General features: G+C 37.7%; 1 protein-coding gene across 2 annotated transcripts; it reads left to right on the forward strand.

Moving 5' to 3' along the window:
• The first annotated feature begins 646 nt into the window (after window positions 1-646).
• LOC121416488 (microfibril-associated glycoprotein 4-like) lies at window positions 647-21,984 on the forward strand. Of its 2 annotated transcripts, XM_041609980.1 has the most exons (8): window positions 648-1,158; window positions 6,226-6,271; window positions 12,156-12,323; window positions 13,111-13,230; window positions 17,554-17,655; window positions 19,283-19,422; window positions 19,728-19,986; window positions 21,680-21,984. In XM_041609980.1, exons 1-8 carry the CDS (start codon window positions 1,111-1,113, stop codon window positions 21,904-21,906), a joined length of 1,110 nt encoding a protein of 369 aa, XP_041465914.1. In that variant the 5' UTR covers window positions 648-1,110; the 3' UTR covers window positions 21,907-21,984. The 2 variants fall into 2 exon arrangements, with proteins under 2 accessions (XP_041465915.1, XP_041465914.1); XM_041609981.1 differs by lacking the exon at window positions 17,554-17,655 and having other exon boundaries at window positions 647-1,158.
• The last annotated feature ends 452 nt before the right edge of the window (window positions 21,985-22,436 follow it).

The following is a 22,436-nucleotide window of genomic DNA, read 5'->3' on the forward strand; positions in this document are numbered from 1 at the left end:
CCAGTTTTCATTACGATAATGGTCGTGTGTTACAGGTCAGTAAGTTAATCAGTCTATTGTCTATTCTGTTACTGCTCTGATACGAAGGTAGCTCATATACAGCGCGCCCCACAAAAAGGAAATCCATGTTAAGAGATAGATTTCACAATATGTTATTCAATGTTTTTTACTGTAAATGTGATGCTTTTGGTGAAAGAGGAGTCTTGTCTTTAATTTGAGAACAGCCTTCCATGATTAGCGCATGGCAGGCTACAAACAAGAAAATTCTATCAGTAACAATTTGAGCAGAAACTCGCCTGTGAATCTGAATCCACTCTCATTTCAGGGATCACTGTGAAAAAAAAATAAGAATGCAAAAGAAAGAATAATCTATCAATTGTCGAATAGGCACGATCGTCCTATTACGAACCAATTTTATCATGTGTTTTTTTTCTGCTCAACTTGATTTTGACATTAACATGAGATAAATGTCAAACTCGTCTTGCTCATTAATGTGTGAAGTGTTTGTGTCATAGTAGGTATGAAAATATAGAGTAATAATTGAATTGTATGACATTTTCTTTTTCTTGAACGGACTGTATAAAAATTGATCTAAAAAATGAAATAGTGGTTTATTGATGGCCATTCGCATAATTGTTATATTCTGGGGGAAGCAACGAAACAGCAGCATCAAACCAACCCAGCTAAACGTCTAAACGCGAAAAGCTTTAGTATTTAAATGTGTTGGTTTTTTATTCTAAAATTGAAATAGAGAGGTTGGTTTGTTTTTCTCTTAATTATCCAGATCATCGAAATAGTATATGAACTTAAACATGGACTAGTCTTTCTTGGCGGACATGGGTGATTAATCATCGAGTCTGTGATAGCCTAAGTATTATTGCGCTCTTATTCAAGATGTTTTGATGGCAGTTTTCATAAAATTGAACCACTGTTGTTGTTGGTACTGTAATGGTTCTTATTATCATAAGTTCGATTTTGCTGTGTATTTGTGTGAAAAACAAGCTAGCGTTTGCATAAAGATACAGTCCTGGGTTTCCCATTTTTTTACGTATTAAGCGAACAACTTAAGTCTTCAACAGCTAAAGGGAAATTACCAATAGGATAACAACAATGATGACTAGCTATAGACCTACATCAAAAGCACACAGGCGTGATCTGGTAAGTAATTGTAATTGTTTTATGCAACGGTATCCTGTGTCGTTTGGCAGCTTCCAAATATAACGGCACTAAAGCCGCCATCATGGAGGCTGAAGAAATGCAGAAGTCGTTGCCTTGCACGCGTTGGTTACCTCCAGCATGTCCAGTTCACGCATCTCAACTCCGTTTAGTACGCGTATTCATGTATCCTCTGAGGGGGGGGGGTAGGATGGGCGGAAATCGGCCTGGAAAATTTTACAAGCAAAAAATAAAAAAGAACATTATGCCCCCTACTGTTTTTGGTAGGGGGGACGCGTCCCCCCTGGGATTGCCGCCCATGGGGGACTATACGATTATGACGATTATAATAATGTATCAAGTAGGCTACGTCTATTTGGCGAAAATGTGTTTGTGCAAAACGGTGACACGACATTTGCTCTGGGGAGCGTTTCATGAAAGGACTTGTCGGACGTTTTATCCGGACAAGTCCTGTTTCATCTGACAGTTACCATAATAACAGTACCTCTCAGCCAATCAGATTCAAGGAAAGTTGTCAGATCTGACCACTTGTCGAACAAAACTGTTGATGAAACGCTCCCCCGGTCTTAATATCTCAGAGGGCATAGGGGATAGTTTAGCCCCGCCCCCCCCCCCCCCGACCTATTAGATTTTCGGTTCAGAAATATGTAACTGTAGAGATAATGGTTAGGGCTTATTTAGTTTTGATGTTTAGATTTTACGCTTGTATAGCTTAAAGAGAAATGCCAGTAGTTGCAGTAAAAACTGGTTTCATGAGAAAGTCTGTAAAACCAGGCTTTATTGTCAGTATATCATCGAGGATCTAGATCTGGTACAGTTGCAAAAACTGAACTTTGTGAAATCTTGAAATCTACGCTGAAAAATGTTCACAATGAAGATCGCCAACACAGAGAGGCACACGTGGGACAGTGTATTATTATTGCTGGAATAAAGCTCCAACGGAAGTGACCGAATCCGCGCTTATTTTGCTTATATCTCAGCAGTTACACAATGTCTTCCAGAATCCTTTGGCACAGATTTTTTATTCATACAAACAGACACCTGGGTGGTCATTATATTAGATTCTGTAAAAAGTCATTTTGAGATCGTTACCAATACTGGAATTTATCTTTAAGCTTGACATGCAGATTTTCCATTGGCGCAATTGTCGCCAGAGCAAATCTATTTATTTATTTATTATCAACAATATTTCAACAGGATGCACAATCTACATGAAAATTACTCCCTCTTGGGGTCATGCATAATTATTAAAAACAAAACAATCAAAATATATATTATACATGTTATAATACACAGTAAAATGAACATTAGAAAATATACATACATTATTATGCTAGAACATATTAGGTGACGTCAGATATAAACAAGACTATAATAAACTGCGCACATCATAAGAAAGAAGGGAATATACATACATAGAACATAATAATTGATTTTGACATCGGGGATATTCAATATTGGAAAATTATGCTGCAACTGGACTTATAGGTTATCTTTTAAGGAGTTTATGTATTCCATAGCGAAACAGCGTGATGATTAAATTAGTGTTTGAATGATTCATTTGGGGAAGCGTAACTTATTCTGAGAGGAATTTCTTGTACAGTACGAATGAATTACTTTCCTAGAAATAATTAACTTAGACCAACATGTGGGAACAATACAGGGGCCGTGGAAAGGTTTTCAAAGTGGGGGGGGGCTGACCATGCAAAAAATCACAATCATATGGTCATTTTTACGTTTTTCTTCACGGAAAAAAGTGGGGGCTAAAGCTCCAACAGCCCCCCCCCCCCCCCCCCCCTCTTCCGCAGCCCCTTCAATGCATATCCTGGAACCGTGCAATACAGCGACTCTCCGACTAAACTAATCGCTCTAAACGCCTCTATTGCTCCCCAGTGATCCCATCCGGTCTGGTGATGATGGTGGCATGAGAATCATCTTCAAGTAAACTTATGTTTAGGTTACATGGGCCTAATTACAACTGGCAGCAAAATAAGGTATTCATTCGAGCCGCCCTTTCTCAAATATTGAATTTGATATTGCTGATTGACAAAAATTAATGAATATGACTGACAATCTAACACTGATTCTAGAAAGGGTAACTACTGAACTTCCTTTTATTTCCCAAATTGGGAAGATATATTATCACTTTGGAACTATTTTTTACTGGCGAAAGAATGTTACTGTCTTAAGTGATGAATTGTGTGTGTTTGCGTGACCAGGATTCGAACCCTGAACCTCTGCATCAATTTGTAACTTCCCCACGTAGCTTGGATTACAGGCGCACGCCACAACGCCCAATTTGATCATGTCAGGTGTAGTCTTCACAAATGCCGATTCATTTTTCAAATGAGCCAGTCGAGTTACCCTTTTCTGGTCAGATATAGAATGTCCGACATATATCCTATCCACTGGTAGTAAACATTCAACCCTCGAATTTTCATCTTTATTTTTTATGAATTTTTCCATTGACTCGTGTGTTAAAGTGGCACTTAAAAAGAATTAATAAAAAATAGGGAGGAAATTCGAGGGTTGAATGTTTACTAACAGTGGATAGGATAGATGTCTGACATTCCATATTTGACCAGAAAAGGGACCTCGACCACTCATTTTAAAAACAAAAAGCATTTATGAAGACTACACCTGACGGGACCAAATTTCTCACTTGAGAAAGTAAAATGACCCTAATTCTTCCGCCAGTAAAAATATAGTTCCATAGTGGTGATACATAAATAAGTTCAGTATATACCCTCCGTAGAGTCAGTATTAGATTGTCAGTCATATTCATTCATTTTCGTCAATCAGCACTGTCAAATTTAAAAATTGGGCAATTGGGTTGGGACGAATGAATATCTTTTGCCTGCCAGTTGTGATTAGGCCCGTGCAACCCAGAGACTATTACGAATACTTGTCAAAGGAATTTTCAGAGGTACGCCAGAGGCAGATTACCAACGCGGGCAAGGCAATGGTATCGACATCATATGGCGATGCGATTACGTAAATGCATGTGATCAATTGAAAATGTTACTTTGGTGTTTTTGATAAGTGACTGATTTAGTATAATAGTTGATGCAATGCAAAAATACCGGTTTCGGTTTTACACCAGCCCGGTATCCATATCGGTCCACAACAGAGAAGCGTTGAAACAAGAACAGTTATGCCATGGTCACATTTGTTCTACGGTGGCCGTACGGCGAGTCGAAAACAGCCGTTTTAACATTTTTTGTCCAACTACATATAGGTGGTTTGAATCAAAATTGATAAAACGGCTGTTTTCGACTCGCCGTACGGCCGCCATAGAACAAATGTGACCATCATGTGGTATAAAGAATCAAACCGATATTGGTTTAACACTAATTGGTGTATCTTAAATGCCAAATTGATACCAGTCTGGTGTTAAAGGGATGGTCCAGGCTGAAAATATTTATATCTCAATACATAGAGTAGAATTCAAAATTCAAAATGCCAAAAATTTCATCAAAATCGGATAATAAAGTTATTGAAGTTTAAAGTGTAGCTATGATTTTGTAAAAACAGTCGTCATGAATATTCATTAGGTAGGCTGATGATGTCACAAGTTATTACATAATTTCATATTTTTTCATTATTTCATACTTGTGTGAATAATATGTCTCCCTTGTAATGAAATAAGTTGCAGCAATAAATATCTAATGCACTAAATCAGATGTCAATCCAATTTTTCTAGTTCTTTGAGGAAAAATTTTGAATAAACCTATTTTCATATGATAAAATACAAAAGAACAAGTGGAGACGTGACTTCATCAGCCCAACTAATGAATATTTATGACACTGTTTTCACAAAATATTGCTAAATTTTAAAATTCAATAACTTTGTTATTTGTTACCCAATTTTGATGAAATTTTCGGCATTTTGCTCAGAAAACTCTACTCTATTTATTAAATTCAGCCCGGACCATCCCTTTAAATAAACACCGGCGTTTTTGCATGACGGGGGAGCGTTTCGTTGAAGGTATTTATCCAATAAAAAAGGTATGTTGGATACGCTAGGTGCCACAGTGACTGTGCTTCTCAACCATTCAAACTCAAGTAAATTTGTCACATCTGACAAACACTGCAAAAACACCGGTGTTAATTTAACATCAGCCCGAATCTATAAATGACCACACCAGAGAAATGTTGCTGTTTTAACACTAATTGGTGTTGCAAAAACGCCCATCTGGAATTAGTCCAAAACCAAACCGGTGTTGTTCTAACACTTCTCTGGTTTGGTCATATGTAAATTCCGGACCAGTATTAAATCAACACCGCAGTTTTTGCAGTAAATAGGCAACAAAATGTTGCTGGAACCCTCCCCGGATGTGATTTCAACATGAAACTCTGGGCTAGACAGCAAGTGATCTTTATTAGACGTTAAAGCAGTTTGGATACTATTTTCCGGTGTGGATGCATACACTACAAAAACAATAGTGACGAGTTAACACCAACCCGGTTTCTATATATGTCCAACACAGAGAGGTGTTAAAACAACACCAGTTAGGGATCAAACACATCCTGTTTTAATGGTAAAGTACTAAAGAACGTTCAATCAACTAAATCTTAGGTGTCATTATAGACGATAAACTTGTTTGGCATGATCATGTATAACACGTCAGTAAAAAAGTATGTGCTGCTCTCGCCATACAGAAACGGGCTAATTGGTGTCGTGTAAGCACCTATCTGGTGTTAGGCCAAAATCAGTCTGGTGTTGTTTAAAGATTCGCTGGTGTGGACATATTTAAATACCGGGCAGGAGTTAATTCCACAACTGTTCAGTGTATATGTATGAGCGTTTGATTTCGCAGATTCGATTCTTCTTAATTTCAATTTAAAATTTTTATTAACCAGTTTTGTAGTAAACATGGCGGGATCCAAACAAAATATTGCTCGCTTGGTCTAACATGTAGAAAAAAAGTGGTATATATTTCATTTAAATTCCAGGCCTTCCTTATTCGCAACAAATATATACATAGTAAGAAAATCCCTCATTAATATTTGCAATAGATTTTATTATTCCTGTCTCGTTCCATTCAGGTGATGTTGGTGTATTTTGCCATACAGCTCGTGGGGGCCGCAACAAGTAAGTATAGCACGTACACACTGACAAAAAAAATCCGGTGTTGATTTAACCATGTTAACACCAACCCGGAATCTATTTCCAAATCAAAGAAGTATTGAAACAGCACCAATTTGGAATTCAAAAATGAATAATTAAAAATATAAATGAATGAATAAATAAATTTAAATGAAAAATAAGTTTATAGTTCAGGCAGAATTTATGGGTGAACGTCTTAGCACCTACATCTATAATTCATTTGAAATGTTCGAATAATATCATTTAGGGGCAAACCCTCCCTCCCTTTGTTGTTGTTGTTTGCTTGTGCTTTTTTATGACCGATATTGAAAATTTGGAGTTTAAATCCATTTTTTTTTCTTTTGATTTCTTTCAGAACAAAATCACCTTCATTTCGGCATTTAGGGGTTGGAAAACTAATGGTAGAATACTATTAGATCTAATCCATTGCATGATGTATCTCTTTAATCAATATATTTTATTTCATCCTAATTGCAAAGGCCCTTAGACTCCCTCTGTTTCTCCCCATTGTAATTTATTATATTCTTATTTGGTCCTTGACCCTTCGCACGCCTCGTGCGTTTATCCTTTTGTGTCCCGTATGTACTGATTGTGAATTTGCCCTAGCTATCTAAACGATAAATGAAGTGTTATGATAGACCTTGGTATTGAAGTATATAGGCATATACTCGGGCGAGATGGATAGAAAATAAACCCCAAGCGGGATAAGGTGTGCATCATCCCTTTACATATTAAGAATTATATAAAAGCGGATTTTTATTGTCATTGTTAATTGATTTTTATCATTATTATTATTATTATTATCATATTTTCAGGATTTTTTTCTCAACTTATTCAAAACATGAGTATTACATGCACAGATACATTGTAACAATAATAAATTACATTTCAAATAAATCCAAATAAATAATTTATTTTTTATACAAAATATTCCACTTATTTCGATGCACGTTAATCAAGTTACGTATAAAAGCAATTTCAATTCAATTTTCAGTCCAATTCAATTTCAATTTATTTCATTTTCAACAGAACAAAGTAAAGTGGTCGAAATAATTACTTACAGACAATATAAAATAAGGCATGTGCAATATATGATATTTTTCCATAAGTAAAACAAAACAAAGTATTATATATAAACTTTATCATTAAAGTATTGAACATATGATAGAATCATAAATTTCTCTCCGTTGTTACGCTTTTTTCAAAACCAAGTATAAAATGGGCAAAAGTGGGTTTGATATTCGTGTTTTTTTATTGAATACTTGAAACATTCTGCAAACAATACAATTATATTCATAAGATGAAAGTTATTGAAAGTAATAACTCCAGAAAAAATTTCAACGTCACTGAATTTTAAAATAGCCCTAAAAACTGACTTTTCGACATGGCACTCCCAAAATCGCATCAATGACTAAACGCTAGAGCAAAACAATATATAATAGACCGAAACTAGACAATGGACGCTAAATAGCGAGCCGTGATTGGCTTTCAATGTATGATTGCGCGTTCGAAGGCAGGTGTATGCTCGACTTTGGCTACTAGAAGTTCAAGGCGCTTCGCTTTAAAGCCAGGTGCAACATTTGAAATTAGCAAAAGTCAGGCGGATAACTTTCTTTGAACGTGCATTCATACATTGACAGCCAATCACGGCTCGCCATTTAGCCATTCTTTTGCTGGCTCCTCCTACACAAACGGCAATCAAAATGCCCAGTGGGCATTATGTTTCCCTCTCCTCTGAAATGGGGGATTATATTTCAAATTTCCGAGCCAAAAGTCTCTTCCAAAATCAACTACCGTCATAAAGGTCCGGTCCCGCCGTCTTGCAAAAGGTGGCTACTATAAAGGACGAGAGGGGGGGGGGGAGGGAGATGGTGGGATTGGCACTGTGTTCGGGGGGTTCCTCTTTTTTTTTTGGCGACCAGTCAATTTGACTATTTTCGCCATCACAAATATTGTGATTTTCTTTGAAAAAATGTTTATATAAAGTAAAATTCAAATATTTTTTCTTTCTCATTTTTTTATTTTCTTTTCCTTTTCTATTTATTTTTTATTATTGTTATTTTTAGGGTATCTACGAGGATTTAAAAGTCCAGTCGGAGTGTCTCAAAAATCAAAACCAGGGCTTTTACTCAAAATAGATTAGATATTAAATATATAGTCCTACTAGTATGCAACTGAAACTAGGATAGAGATGACGGAGAAAAGAAATGAGGAATATCACAGCTCCAATCCTACACCCGTACCGGAGTATGGGGATACGTCTGTCCCGTTGATGACGTGTTAGGGTGACACAGGCTGAATCACAACTGTCTGGCAAAAAAAATATTCAGTCGAGCCAACCCATTCTCCATTTTTAAATTTGGTATTGCTGATTGACAAAATGAATGAATATGACTGACAATCTAACACTGATTCTAGGGAGGGTACCTACTAAACTTCCTTTTTCCACATTGGAAAGATATATCACTACTATGGAACTATTTTTTACTGGCGGAAGAATTAAGTCCATTTTACTCTCTGAAGTAACGAATGTGTGTGTGTGTGTATTTGAGTTTTGTCAGACGTGTATCAATCATATATGATTATTTACGTCTGGGACCGACCTTTAACGTCACCATCCGAAAGACGTGACCAGGGCTCGAACCTCAAACCTCTGCATCAATTTGTAACTTCCCCACAGCTTGGATTACAGGCGCACGCCACAATACCCAGTTGTGGGAATGGGGGGGGTTCTTATTTTTATTTGGCAACCAGTCAAATTTGACTATTTTCGCCATCATATTAAATTTTTTAACGTTTTTTTTCTTTAAAAAATATATGAAAAAAGTAAAATTCAAAAATATATTTCTTTTTCTTTTTTTTCTTTTCTATGTCTTTTTTATAGGATATATCTACATGTACTAGGATTTAAAGTCAAGTAGGTGTGTCTCTCAGTTTTAAAATCAGGGCTTTTACTGAAAATATGTTATAAAGACCTACAACAAGTATGCAAGTAAAACCTAGGATGAGATGACAGAGAAAAGAAATGAGGAAAATCACAGCTCCAATCCTACGCCCGTACCGGAGTATGGGGATACGTCTGTCCCGTTGATGTGAACATCAACGTCAGTGAAGTCTCGATCTTTCCCGGAGACAAGACGCCTTTAAATCCTACCTACTTTAGGAGACAAGCCCTTGTAGGATGGAATGTGATTTTGGATGAGTTAGGGGGAAAGAAATATATTTATTTATATATATATACATATATTCATATGCATACGTATTCATCATTTAAGTATAAGTAAACCGTAAGGCAATTATCTGAAGGCTTTAGTATACATGTTAGTCATGACCATATATAAAGATGTAATTGCAAAATAAACAGTATTTGGCTATAATGTAAAGTAATTAGAAGTAATCAAGAGCAGTCCAACTTTCTATTTTTTCTGTGTTTTTTCTTTCTCAATTGGCTCTCTTGTAATTCTTTTTTTTTTGGTCGTGAGTTTGAATATCCCCCATGGAGCTTGACATATGGTTATGGAAAAACAAAACAAAAAAGCTCAATTTTTTAACTGCTCCTCGAATAGCTGGGTAACTGATGAACTAGATCGACATGGTGCTTTCATCGGCCGTTTTCCTCGAGTCACCCATGACTAATCATCAGCCGAGAAGGAGAATTTCTCCAACCGTTGACCAACATAAATACATTGGCCCCAGTATCCGACTTACAGAATTAATTGAGGAAAGCATCCGGGCTTTCTGTGCATATTGCATTGTTTTCAAAAGGATTATGATATATATTTCAAAACAAACTAGCCGAAAATTGGATCATGTCAGATGTAGTCTTCATAAATGCCGATTTATTTTTTTAAATGAGCCGGTCGAGATACCTTTTTCTGGTTAGATATGGAATGCCAGACATGTATCCGATCCACTGGTAGTAAACATTCAACCCTCGAATTTACTCCTTTTTTTAATGATTTTCCTTGAAGTGGTATTTGAACACACGAGTCTATGGGAAATAAATTAGGCATGTGAAACGTTAGGGGTCGAGAATCAGGATGCCCTCTATGTTCGCATTGGGGAAAGTGAGCTTCCGCACACCATTGTCCATTCTAGACTAAAAGAATAGTCCATTTACCCAAATTCAACGATCTTTGAAAATTGGACAATATGGCAAGTCGGGTACAAACATATTGTACATAAATGCCATTCATTTCATTCATTTCCTTTTGGAGGGCTCCGTTGTAAAGCAGTTTTTTTGTCTCACCTGCGAAGCAAAGTGAGACTATAGGCGCCGCTTTTACGGCGGCGGCGGTGGCGGCGGCGGCGTCAACATCAAATCTTAACCTGAGGTTAAGTTTTTGAAATGACGTCATAACTTAGAAAGTATATGGACCTAGTTAATAAAACTTGGCCATAAGGTTAATTAAGTATTACTGAACATCCTATTAGAGTTTCATGTCACATGACCAAGGTCAAAGGTCATTTAGGGTCAATGAACTTAGACCATGTTGGAGGAATCAACATCGAAATCTTAACCTGAGGTTAAGTTTTTGAATTGTCATCATAACTTAGAAAATATATGGACCTAGTTCATGAAACTTGGACATAAGGTTAATCAAGTATCACTAAACATCCTGCATGAGTTTCACGTCACATGACCAAGGTCAAAGGTCATTTAGGGTCAATGAACTTTGGCCGAATTGGGGATATCTGTTGAATTCCCATCATAACTTTGAAAGTTTATGGATCTGATTCATGAAACTTAAACATAATAGTAATCAAGCATCACTGAAAATTTTGTGCAAGTTTCAGGTCTCATGATTAAGGTCAAAGGTCATTTAGGGTCAATGAACTTTGGCCGAATTGGGTGTATCTGTTGAATTACCATCATAACTTTGAAAGTTTATTGGTCTAGTTCATTAAACTTGGACATTAGAGTAATCAAGTATCACTGAACATCCTGTGCACGTTTCAGGTCACATGACCAAGGTCAAAGGTCAATGAACTTTGGCCGAATTGGGTGTATCTGTTGAATTACCATCATAACTTTGAAAGTTTATGGATCTGATTCATGAAACTTGTACATAAGAGTAATCAAGTATCACTGAACATCCTGTTCGAGTTTCAGGTCACATGATCAAGGTCGAAGGCCATGTAAGGTCAATGAACTTGACCATGGCCATGTTGGGGTTTTTTGTTGAATAACCATCATATCTCTGTAAGTTTATTGGTCTAGTTCATTAAAAAGGGAAATAAGAGTAACCATGTATCACTGAACATCTTATGCGAGTTAGAGTAGTATTCAAAGTGAGCACTGCTGCTATATTGAACCGCGTGATGCAGGTGAGACGGCCAGAGGCGTTCCACTTGTTTATCTAAACTGGACGTGCCTACTCTGTTTTCTATCGATTATGTGTTAAGTAAAACATGAATAAATAGAAAAAAAATATCCAACAAACATTTACGATTCAAGTACCATAGCGCACATTGTAAAACATCGTAAATCATTCAAATTAATTAAAGAATAGGTTCATAATGTACAATTTACCTAATGGGTATGGAGGGGACTATTGAATAGACAATCTTGTATATTGTACTCGGCCCCTATGACTTAGATTTCAAAATATTGCTTTTCATGTATTTTAAAAAGTTGAAATAAGAAAAGAATGACAAACATCATGGAATATGCGTACATGTGATAAGAGGAGAGGGGTGGGGTAAAAGTGGTGAAATGGAAAAGAGGGGAAGAAAACACGTCAAAGAGGATATAATTTTACCTTCCAGCGCACAAAACGCACAAAAGGCTGACCGGAGATCGCCATTTCAAGATGATAAAAATGAATTTTGAAAATGTACATACATTTATGATATTGTTATTCAACAGTTGTAACAGGATCTGATGGTTTATGCACTGCCGCTCCTGAACTTACGACCTGCCCATCTATTAACATCCGGGACACTGGCGAGCTCATACACCTGACTCCTAAGATATTCCGAACCAGCCATCCTATATCGGGCAAACGCCCCAACAATTTCGTTTGCAAGTTACCAGGTAAAATCATTTTTCATTCCCATACTGGGGACACGGAATTTGCTCCTGCGACAGTATGTTCCGGGCTTAATTGCTTCTAAAATGTAGGGTTTATAGGGTTGAAATAGGGTTTTGTGTTAGGTTTAGCGTAGGGCAAAAAGTTGAACCCACGGTTTAAGTTGGTCTTTCTATAACTTTGTGGAATTTAGAGTTGAGCAATTGTCGACGGAGCGAATGTCATGGAACCTTTTGTACTACAAGGCTTTTATTTGTTCATTTTTTCCTCTCTTTTTACACCCAATGTTATTGATCATGTAAAGACGTAGCTCTGATAGGGATTTAAGTGACAAAAGGGCTAAATAAATTAGTTCCTTTCGTAATAATAATAATAAGAATAATAATGAATCGGACAGACTTATATCCTACGAATCCCTTACTTTAGAGCGCTCAAGGTGCTTTTCAATAAATTTGTACAGAAAAACCAAGACGAATTAAACAGAAAATTTCTTAACATTTTTTTTTTTAATTTCAGAAGTTAAACATATGTATTTTGTATACAATGTAATAATAATAATGAGACTCTGTAGAGTGCTCGAGGCACATAAAGAGCTAAGAGTTAATTAAAAAAAAATAGAAGATTTTTTAAAGTTTCGACAGAGGTACATTTTTCTGAGTACTGACGCAGCTACTCTATCTATGAAAAACGAAATAAACATATTGAAGAGCGATTGTTCTGTTCCCCCCCCCATCATAATCATCCTACTTTGACAATGATAAAGGTTTGTTTGTTGCTGTTTTTATTTCTTAGAATGTCGAGTGAATCCTTGCTTCCATGGAGGCACATGTAAAGAAGAAGCCAGTGGCTATCGGTGTGTCTGCCCTGAGTTTACCAATGGGACGCATTGTGAGCAGAATGCTACCATGACACGTAAGTCCAACTTTGTTAGGTGCAGGAATGTCCATGGAACTTGTTCTACACTAGCAGACTCAAAGAGGGCCTAGTATGTTTATAGAATACGAAGTTTGGTGCCATAAACTTTCCTTTAACGTGCATCTTCATCATTTTCAGGACAAATTCAGATAGAGCACAAGAAAAAGTGCTCTAATTTGTGGCAGCACTGTATCTTGAATCTTGAAGAAGTACTATCCCAAAAAGCGTACACGCTGTCCTGGAGAGGGTTGTGCTGTGTCAGGTGCTGCCAGTGGTTCAGGTGATGTGGTGATCCTGTGTTGGTATTTTTGGTGCTCTGTATACAGTGTGCTAAGTGCAGTTTGCGGGGTGGTGCGTGTGTGTCCCTCTTACAGCATCTTAAAGGGGAATCCAGCCTTGGCCATAGAATGTTGTGTGGAAAGGAGAAAAATGAATTAAACAGAATGGTAAAAGTTTGAAAGAAATCGGACCAGCAATAAGAAAGTTATAGCTGCTTTAAAATTGAGATCACTAATACCATGTAGATATCAAATTGGCAACTGGGTAAGTAAATTATGACAAGGGGCAAGGACAACTTTCCCATAGGCCATGTACTTTATTATCAGGGATTTGTGGTTTTCTCCTGATTACCCATTCCCCTAGGGCAGTAATCTAAATATAACCCAGGTAGTATATTGTTTAATGTCCTCATGAAAGAAAAATACAATTTGAAATAAAACTTTTGGGAAAAATGACATTTTAGCCATAATATGTATTGAAGTACATGGAAGAGTAGTCCTTGCCTTACATCACTATTACATCACATAAGCGGCCAATTTGAAGTCTCCATAGGTATAGTGATTACCAATATTTACAAATTTTACAAATTCATAACTTTCTTGTTATTTGTCCAATATTGTTCAAACTTTCACCTATCAACTTGTCTGATATTCCTTTTTCTTATAAAAACAAGTTTTTATTTGGGTTGGATTCCCCTTTAAGAGGAGGGGGAGGCAACATTTGTTGAATGATAGGCAATGTTGCTCCCCGGAAGCCACCTATAGACGTCGAAGTTGCAGCAGCGTTTGGGAGAGTATTCCAAATACGGATGGTTCTTGGGAACATACTGTACATGTAGCAGTTCACTCTACAAAAAGGCTGGGTGTACTTGAGCTGATGTCCAGTGTGTTGTGAACGAGGATGTGGCATGTTGATGTAAACAAAATTGTGATGAATTTTGTAGAACATCTTACTTTGGCGAAGAAGACTGTAAAGATTTTAAAAAACTGTCTCCAGATTCCTACATTGTATATTTGCTTTTCTCATTTATATTTGTGTTTTTATTTTAATAAAATTGAAAAATCTTCAAACAGTAAATTTAGCATGGATTAATCCATTTTGGCTCAGGGTATTACATGTATCAAGAAAATAATAAATGTCCATTTATATAGCGCAATACTATGTGCATGATGATATCATATTGTCCCGTTTGGAACCAGTGTTGGCCTGGTTCAGTGGTTTGGAACCTGGTAATTTTACACTGATTTCGATGGAGCCTGCCTTCACTGCAAAAACACGGGTGTTGATTTAAATCTAGCCCGATATATCTATCTCGGAAAACATCAGGGAAGTGTTGAAAACAACAGCGGTTAAGAATCAAACTGAAGTTGGTTTAACATTGATTAGTGTTGTTTAAATACATGCATATCTGGTGTTAGCCTAAAGCCGAAGTGATGCTGTTTTAACACCCTTTTTCATATATACACTCTAAAAAATGAAGTGCTAATTTAGCTCTTAAAGAGCGTGTATAGTGACTACACTTCGGAGTGTTGATTTGTCTAGTTCAAATTTGAACGAGAAAAATCAGCACTCCGAAGTGAAGTCACTATACACGCTCTTTAAGAGCTAAATTAGCACTTCCTTTTTAGAGTGTAGAAACCGAGCTGGTGTTAAATTAACACCGGTATTTTTGCAATGTATAATTATTCACTTGGTCACACCTTGAGCCCCGAAAGAGCGATTATCAGGTGTTTTCCTTAAAACAAATGTGACCTTGTTCTGGTATTCCAAACATGGGATTTTCAATCACAATGGCCAATACAGAGAGGTGGGCGTCCATTTTGCCTTCAATCCAGATAAACATGTTCGAACCCGTGTCAAATGGGCAAAGCATAATTGATTCAAGAAGGATTTTTTTCTACAATGAACGTAACGGAGGGTCAAACTTGCCCACGTTTGGCAAATATTGCTCAAATCATGACATACTCCTATGTTTTATCACATCGCACACCTCTTGCTTCAAATGAGCATAAATCATGTAAGACCATGAAGGTTACCCTACTATTTGGAGGATAAGTTTTCATAATTAAAATCCTTAGCAAAACTAGTATCTGCACTATTACATTGGAGATAGAAGAATCATAAAACAATTTGCTATAATAAGTATCTGTAAATTGTGATGTCATACAAGCATGGCTTTCATTTCCAACTCCCTTCATTCTAATCTCTTAATTCTAATATTATAACAAAATTACTGTAGGTCTCAGCAGTTTGTGTTTATCATTTCATTTACTTATGAACTATAACATTGAACTGTTTGTGGTATTTTGACTACGTATTTCTATTCAGTGATGCATTCTGTTAAACGGAAAATATGACTAAATCTAAATCTGTCAAAAACACTGCCCCCTTGCATGGGATCGGGCGTACCATTTATTACATACTAAATGGAGAAAGTGCTATGAGCATAGGCATTTCGTTGTTAATATTCAACTCTAGTCTTTCAGTGCAATTCATCAAAACATGAAGCGCCTCGTTTATGAGCGTTGTGGCCCAGTGGATTAGTCTTCGGACTTTGAAACAGAGGGTCGTGGGTTCGAATCCCAGCCATGGCGTAATTTCCTTCAGCAAGAAACTGATCCACAGTGTGCTGCACTCAACCCAGGTGAGGTAAATGGGTACCGGTAGGAAGTAATTCCTTAAAAATCTGTGTGCGCTATGAACACCTAGCTTAACCGGGTAATATAGGAGCGCCTTGAGCACCTAACAAGGTGGATATGTGCGCAATATAAATAACCTATATTATTATTAATATTAAAGCAAATAATGCAGAAGTTTTAGTACGCCTTGTAATACATCATCATCCTTATCATCTCCATCCTCGTCATTTAAATTATGAACTGATATTGCCATTCTGCTGTATGAAGGTATCGTTGATTTTAATGAGCTTTAATCCTGGAATTGCCATTTTTCTTTCAAGCAATCTACTTTTGATGACAATCCCTCTCCTGCAAACTGTATTTGTTACAATAGTTTGTAGTAGATCATACTTGTTGAGAATTTTATTCTGTTATCCATCTTTTTCTCTACGATTCATTCCAAATTATACGGATACATGTGAATGCAGAAGAAAACAATATACATACATATATATATTTATAATGTAAGGGGGCCCACAGCACAACGAGTAGTGCAGGTACTCATCATTAAGTGTAGATAAACTTGGAAGACAGAAATAACGACGAGTGAGACGTAGCTCTCAGGTTTCCTTCTTTATTGCAAGCTTTCGGCCATCATCGGCCTTCGTCAGGCCTACAAGAAAGGAAATCAGAAGGAATGAACATAGTATTTACATATATATAAATAAGGTATAATATTAGGTAATATTATATTATATAATATTAGGTATATTATATAATATAATATTACCTAATATTATACCTTATTTATTTATATATATGTAAATACTATGTTCATTCCTTCTGATTTCCTTTCTTGTAGGCCTGACGAAGGCCGATGATGGCCGAAAGCTTGCAATAAAGAAGGAAACCTGAGAGCTACGTCTCACTCGTCGTTGTTTCTGTCTTCCAAATATATATATATATATATATATATATATATATATATATATATATATATATATATATATGTATATATATATATATATATACTTACTTTTCAAACAAATCAGTCACGTTGACCTAAACCAGTAGTCAGCTTAATGCAACTGATGATAGGTCTAGTCACATTTTCGACGTATATTCAAGTCAGAAATAACTATGTTCCGGTAAGATATGACTAGAGTAACAGCTGCGCCCAGTCGACCCTATTAACTAGTCATTTTGACTGATTTGTTTTTAGAGTGTACATGGAGAGAAGACAGACAGAGACATTAATTATAATGACAAGGGCTAAACATTATATCTCTCTTTCTCCCTCTCTCTCCCTCCCACCCTCTCTACCACTGTCAACCCACTTAAATCCCTGTCCGTCTCACTTTCTTGCTCGCTATACCCATCTTCCCGCCCTGTCTCTGGATTCTTTATCACCCTTATCCAATAGCGTGCGCTTCTAATCCTTGTCTTCACGGAGGCTCCTGTGTGGAAGAAATTCATGGATATTCTTGCCGCTGTCCTGGTTGGACCACCGGTTCAAACTGCGAAAGTGGGTAATCCAAATCCTTTATAGAGTGACTTTCCTTGCATGAGATTTGTAGGTCATCACTCTGTTGGAAAGAGCAGCGTGTCTCATAGTTTGTGCACAGTGCGGAATACAGTGCACTGCAAAAACTCCGGTGTTGATTTTACACCTGCCCGGGAATCTACATATGTCCACACCAGAAAAGTATTGAAACAACACCCGTTTGGAATCAAACCGATGCTGTTTTGATACTAATTGGTGTTGAATAAACACCTACCTGGTGTTGGACCAAACGAAACTGTTGTTGTTTAACACTTCTCTGGTGTGGACATATATACATTCCGGGTTGGTGTTAAATTAACACCGTAGTTTTTGCAGTGTGTGTATATAATAGGTGACATGAAACAGAGGGTAAATTGCCAATTCGTCTACCTTTATATTCTTATGTCATTCCGTCTTTCAACATTTCGTCTAACAACCATTTGGTCCAATCATCACTTCGTCTAATCACCAGTTCTTCTATTTACATTTCGTCTCATATTGGTCTAATGTTGGTTTTATTTTCATTAAATTTGCCCAGTTCACACTGGACTAAATAGCTATTGGACCAACTGATTGTTAGACGAAATGGTGAGTGAACGAAAAGGCGATTAGATCACGTGGATATTGGACGAACTGATAGTACACCAAATGAAAATAGAGGAGTTGGCGATGGACCAAATGAAAATAAACCGATATGAAGTTTATTATTGGAATTGGCCAAATCAAATACACCCAAAAATATCATTCTGCACCATTCAAATGCACCAATGGGATCACTGCAGTGACCAATTACACCCTACTTTGTTGTTGTTGTTTTTTTTGCCTCTTTAAGGTTGCAAATACCTACAGTTAAAGGTGCCGAGTTGTATCCTTTACAAGTGCAAGGTGCCCTTTTTTAAACGCAAAAATGTGTGTGCCCATTATTTTTGCAGAGTTGAACTTTTGGGGGATCCAACTGGCATTTCTGGGTGAACACGAAAATATGCAAGTTATTTTTTTATGGGTGCCAGATTTCACAAAAATGCTACCAGTTTGCAATCTATTTGTTATTAATTTATACTGTTTTACATAATAGTCTTTTGTGTGAATGATATAGCATGTTTCATGGCATTGGATTTGTTTCGATTAATAGAGCTTTTTAGCATCGCGACGCAAAACTCTTTTAACACGTAGAAAATGCATTGCCAGATACTCTTCAGAACAATTAAAAGCAACATCAAGTCTTCGTCACATTAGTAGTGTGATGAACGCATAGTCTTACGCAACATTTTACTTTTTAGAGAGAGGGAGGGGGCAACACTCGTAATTTCCTCTAAAGAAACTCGATTAAGAGGGAGAGCAGCCACCAGGCAGTAATGGGGGCGCTTTTGCATTTTATAAAGTGAAATTGACGGCTTTCGTGCACACTTTTTGTGAATTTTGTGACATGTTTATGTAAAAAATGTAAGTATTGAACGTTTCTTGGGGTGGGGCAGTTGTTCCCCCCCCCCCTTGCTCTCCCGCTTCGTACGGCCGTGCAAGAATGATTGTAATAGCTCTATGATTTGACCTTTGGCGAGATACGCACTGCTTGATAGATACCGTGCGTATTTTATTTTATCACTTTTAGGCAGTTTTTCAGAGTGCAACGATCTCCTCACGGCAGGCTACACACAAAGTGGGGTGTATGACATCTGTGTTTCGGCTTCAGACGGCTCTCCGTGCACTCGGGTCTCAGTGTACTGCGATATGGATAGCTACGGGTGGACGGTAAAGATAAATATTGACTTTGCTAGTTTTTTTTTCTTGAGGGGCAATATCTAGCTTTGCAAATTTCAGATTTAAATTCTCAAACTAAGATCAAACAAATTCATTTCTCCTTTTTTTTCACTATCTGATAAAATACAAGTAAATCTGATCATAATAATAATGCAGTAAGTGTACAATAATTTTGTAATCAAATAAACTCAAAATATACAATTAAGAGTACGACAGAATAAGATGATTTGCCCTCTCCCACCGCACCCCCCCCCCCTCCTGTCCCACCCGCTCCCCGCCCTTCCCCCAATAAACAGTTGATTCAGAGGCGTTTCGACGGAAGTGTTAACTTTAACCGGACATGGGCTGACTACAAGACGGGGTTCGGCAATGTGTCTGCAGAGTTCTGGTTAGGTAATGACGTCATTCATCACATGACCAGGAGCGGTACCTCTATACTTCGCGTCGTCCTTGAATTAGATGGGACTGATCATCATGCAGTCTACAAGCGATTCAGCGTGGCGGATGAAGACTCTGGATATCAGCTAAGCTTTGTAAGGTACAGTGGTTCGGCAGGTACGTAACTTTATACTGTCGACACGACATTTGCTCCCGCGAAAATTGTTCCGGTTTCAGGCTTCAGGTCACAACTCGAAAACTTAGCCTGCTCAGCAACAGGGCAGCGAGTTTTTACCCAACTTCGCCCGGCACCGACCGGCGGCCGTGCGGTCACCACTGGATTTGGGGGCATCGCTCGTTCGCCGCTCGAGATTTAGCGTGGAGTAAAAATTCTGGCCGCTCCTGCTCTCTTTTCATTCGCCGCCCGGTTGGTCGCCGTTCGGGCGCTGACGTAATCGAGCAATCGCCGTCGAACGATTTAGGTAAAAAATTGAACTCGTTGGAACAACAGTGGTCATCGGTCGGTCGTCAGTCGGAGAGCTGTCGATGATTTCGCGGCGAATTTAAGATCGGACGGCCAATTACCTAAAAATAGGCCGGTGGTCGGTTGGTGACCGCCTGGGATTCGGTGGGTCGTCAGTCGATCACTGCTCGAACACCAAAAAGAGAAGTTCCCCTACTTGGCCCAGATTTGGCCTTGGGTAACCGGGTAATCAACCGGGCACTGCTCCGGGGCACTGCTCGGCCACCGCTAAGTCATGTATTTTTACAGCCCGCTCGACTTCTACAAAAATCGTTCGGCAAAGCCTAAATTCCAGCTGCGCCCGAGCAGGCTACTAATTGGTCGGTCGCCGCTGAGGTTTACCCGATATTGGTTAAAAAAGGAACGTGCATGTTGGTTGGGTAAAAGATACTTTGTAAATTTTACGCAATGTTGCGTTAAATAGCGTCATACGGGCAAAAAAAAATCCAGCAAACGTGGATGTTCCCTTCCTGCCCAATATTGAGTAAAATTTTACTCAGTGATTTTAGAGTGCAGGGTTGAAGTTGGTTATTCCATTGATGTGTGGAATTTGCAGTGGAGCAAATGTCGCCGGAGCAAATGTCATGGCAGCCGTAATTCATTCTTTCATATCATTGAGAAAAAATAATAACCCGGGGCACGTCGCACAAAGATTAGCAATGATCGTAGAACATTTGTCTACGTTTGATTCCCGTGAATACAATATACAATCAATCGTGAAATTGGAGCGTACGATTAATCGCTATTTTCTGTGTTACTGGACCCATGTCAACTGTAATAAGCTACTGATATCATGAATATATAATTGACTGAAATCATATTAATCTCTTCAAGCGCAAAAGAGGTCATCCGTTCTGGTCCTAATCATACTCTTGTAGTAGGACGATCACATTCCTTTTTGAGTGAGATTTACCTCTATTGAGAGTGTATTTTAGTCATGTCTAAACAGATGGACCATTTACTTAAATGAGAGCGTTTTGTTAAAAAAAAGGACCACCCCCCCCCCTTCAAAATAATAATAATAATAATGATATAATAATAATAATAATATTGAATAAATAGATAATATGATATAGGTCTACTAGAAAAAAATAAACTAAATTTTGAAAAATATAAAATAAGTAAAAACGATAAATGAAATAAAGGTTATTACTCAAAAGTTAGAATGTCTTTGGTCGGGGGGGGGGGGGGTACCAGTATCTTTTTTAATAAGTCATTACTAAAAGTAAAGGTCGTTTCGTTTTAAGAAGCGAAGAATCCCCCCCCCCCCCCCCCCGAAATAAGGGTTATCACCTATAAACATGATAAATGGAGGCATTTTAGGATGTTTTATATCTTGTTTTAAAGGAGATGCTATGAGGCCACTTGATGGGCTTCGATTTAGTACTTGGGATCGGGACCAGGACCTTTCAAACAGGACCAACTGCGCATTGAAATATGGAGGCTTCTGGTACGCCGAATGTGACAACGTGAGACTTAACGTACAGCCATCTAATCGAGGACTTGCTGAGTGGACGGTAGAGGGCAACCTAACAGCATTTACGAGTGTGCACATGAAAATACGTACCGGCTAAAGGTTGCACGGGCCTAATTACAACTGACAGGCAAAAGACATTCTTTTCGAGCCAACCCATTCTCATTTTTTTCAACTTCATATTGGTGACTGACAAAAATGAATGAATATGGTTGGCAATCTACCGGGCGATTACATACGTGTCGTACTGGACATTTTGACAACAATTTCTAGTCTCGTAGCTCATCGCTTGAGCAATAGAAAATTATTTTCTGTCAATAATGAAGTCATAGTAGGTAGTCATCTGAAAGACTGATTACCAACAAAAAATGTTGGATTATGGGTGAATCAAAAGTGAAAATGTTGTGTGTCGTACGGGACTCAGAAATGTCCCGTACGACACGCAACATTTTCACCTAATTCACCTATGGACAATATATTTTTGTCGGTTGTCATTTTTTCATATGACTTTTCAGTAGTACTTTATTATTACCACAATACAAAATGAAGTTCTTCGTTTGTGTGGGTAGTAGGTTAAAAAAAATGTTGCGAAAATGGCTGATTTTTCTAGCATGGAGTCGCCCTAACACT

Source organism: Lytechinus variegatus, chromosome 6, assembly GCF_018143015.1.
Source record: "Lytechinus variegatus isolate NC3 chromosome 6, Lvar_3.0, whole genome shotgun sequence".
Classification (NCBI taxonomy): domain Eukaryota; kingdom Metazoa; phylum Echinodermata; class Echinoidea; order Temnopleuroida; family Toxopneustidae; genus Lytechinus; species Lytechinus variegatus.

What these genes read in the sequence shown, in the direction of transcription:
- LOC121416488 (XM_041609980.1), top strand. Translation starts at nt 1,111, where the DNA reads ATGATGACTAGCTATAGACCTACATCAAAAGCACACAGGCGTGATCTG. An exon ending in TTTCGTTTGCAAGTTACCAG is followed by an intron (nt 12,324 to 13,110) that starts GTAAAATCATTT and finishes TTTATTTCTTAG; the next exon opens with AATGTCGAGTGAATCCTTGC. An exon ending in TGGATAGCTACGGGTGGACG is followed by an intron (nt 19,423 to 19,727) that starts GTAAAGATAAAT and finishes CCCAATAAACAG; the next exon opens with TTGATTCAGAGGCGTTTCGA.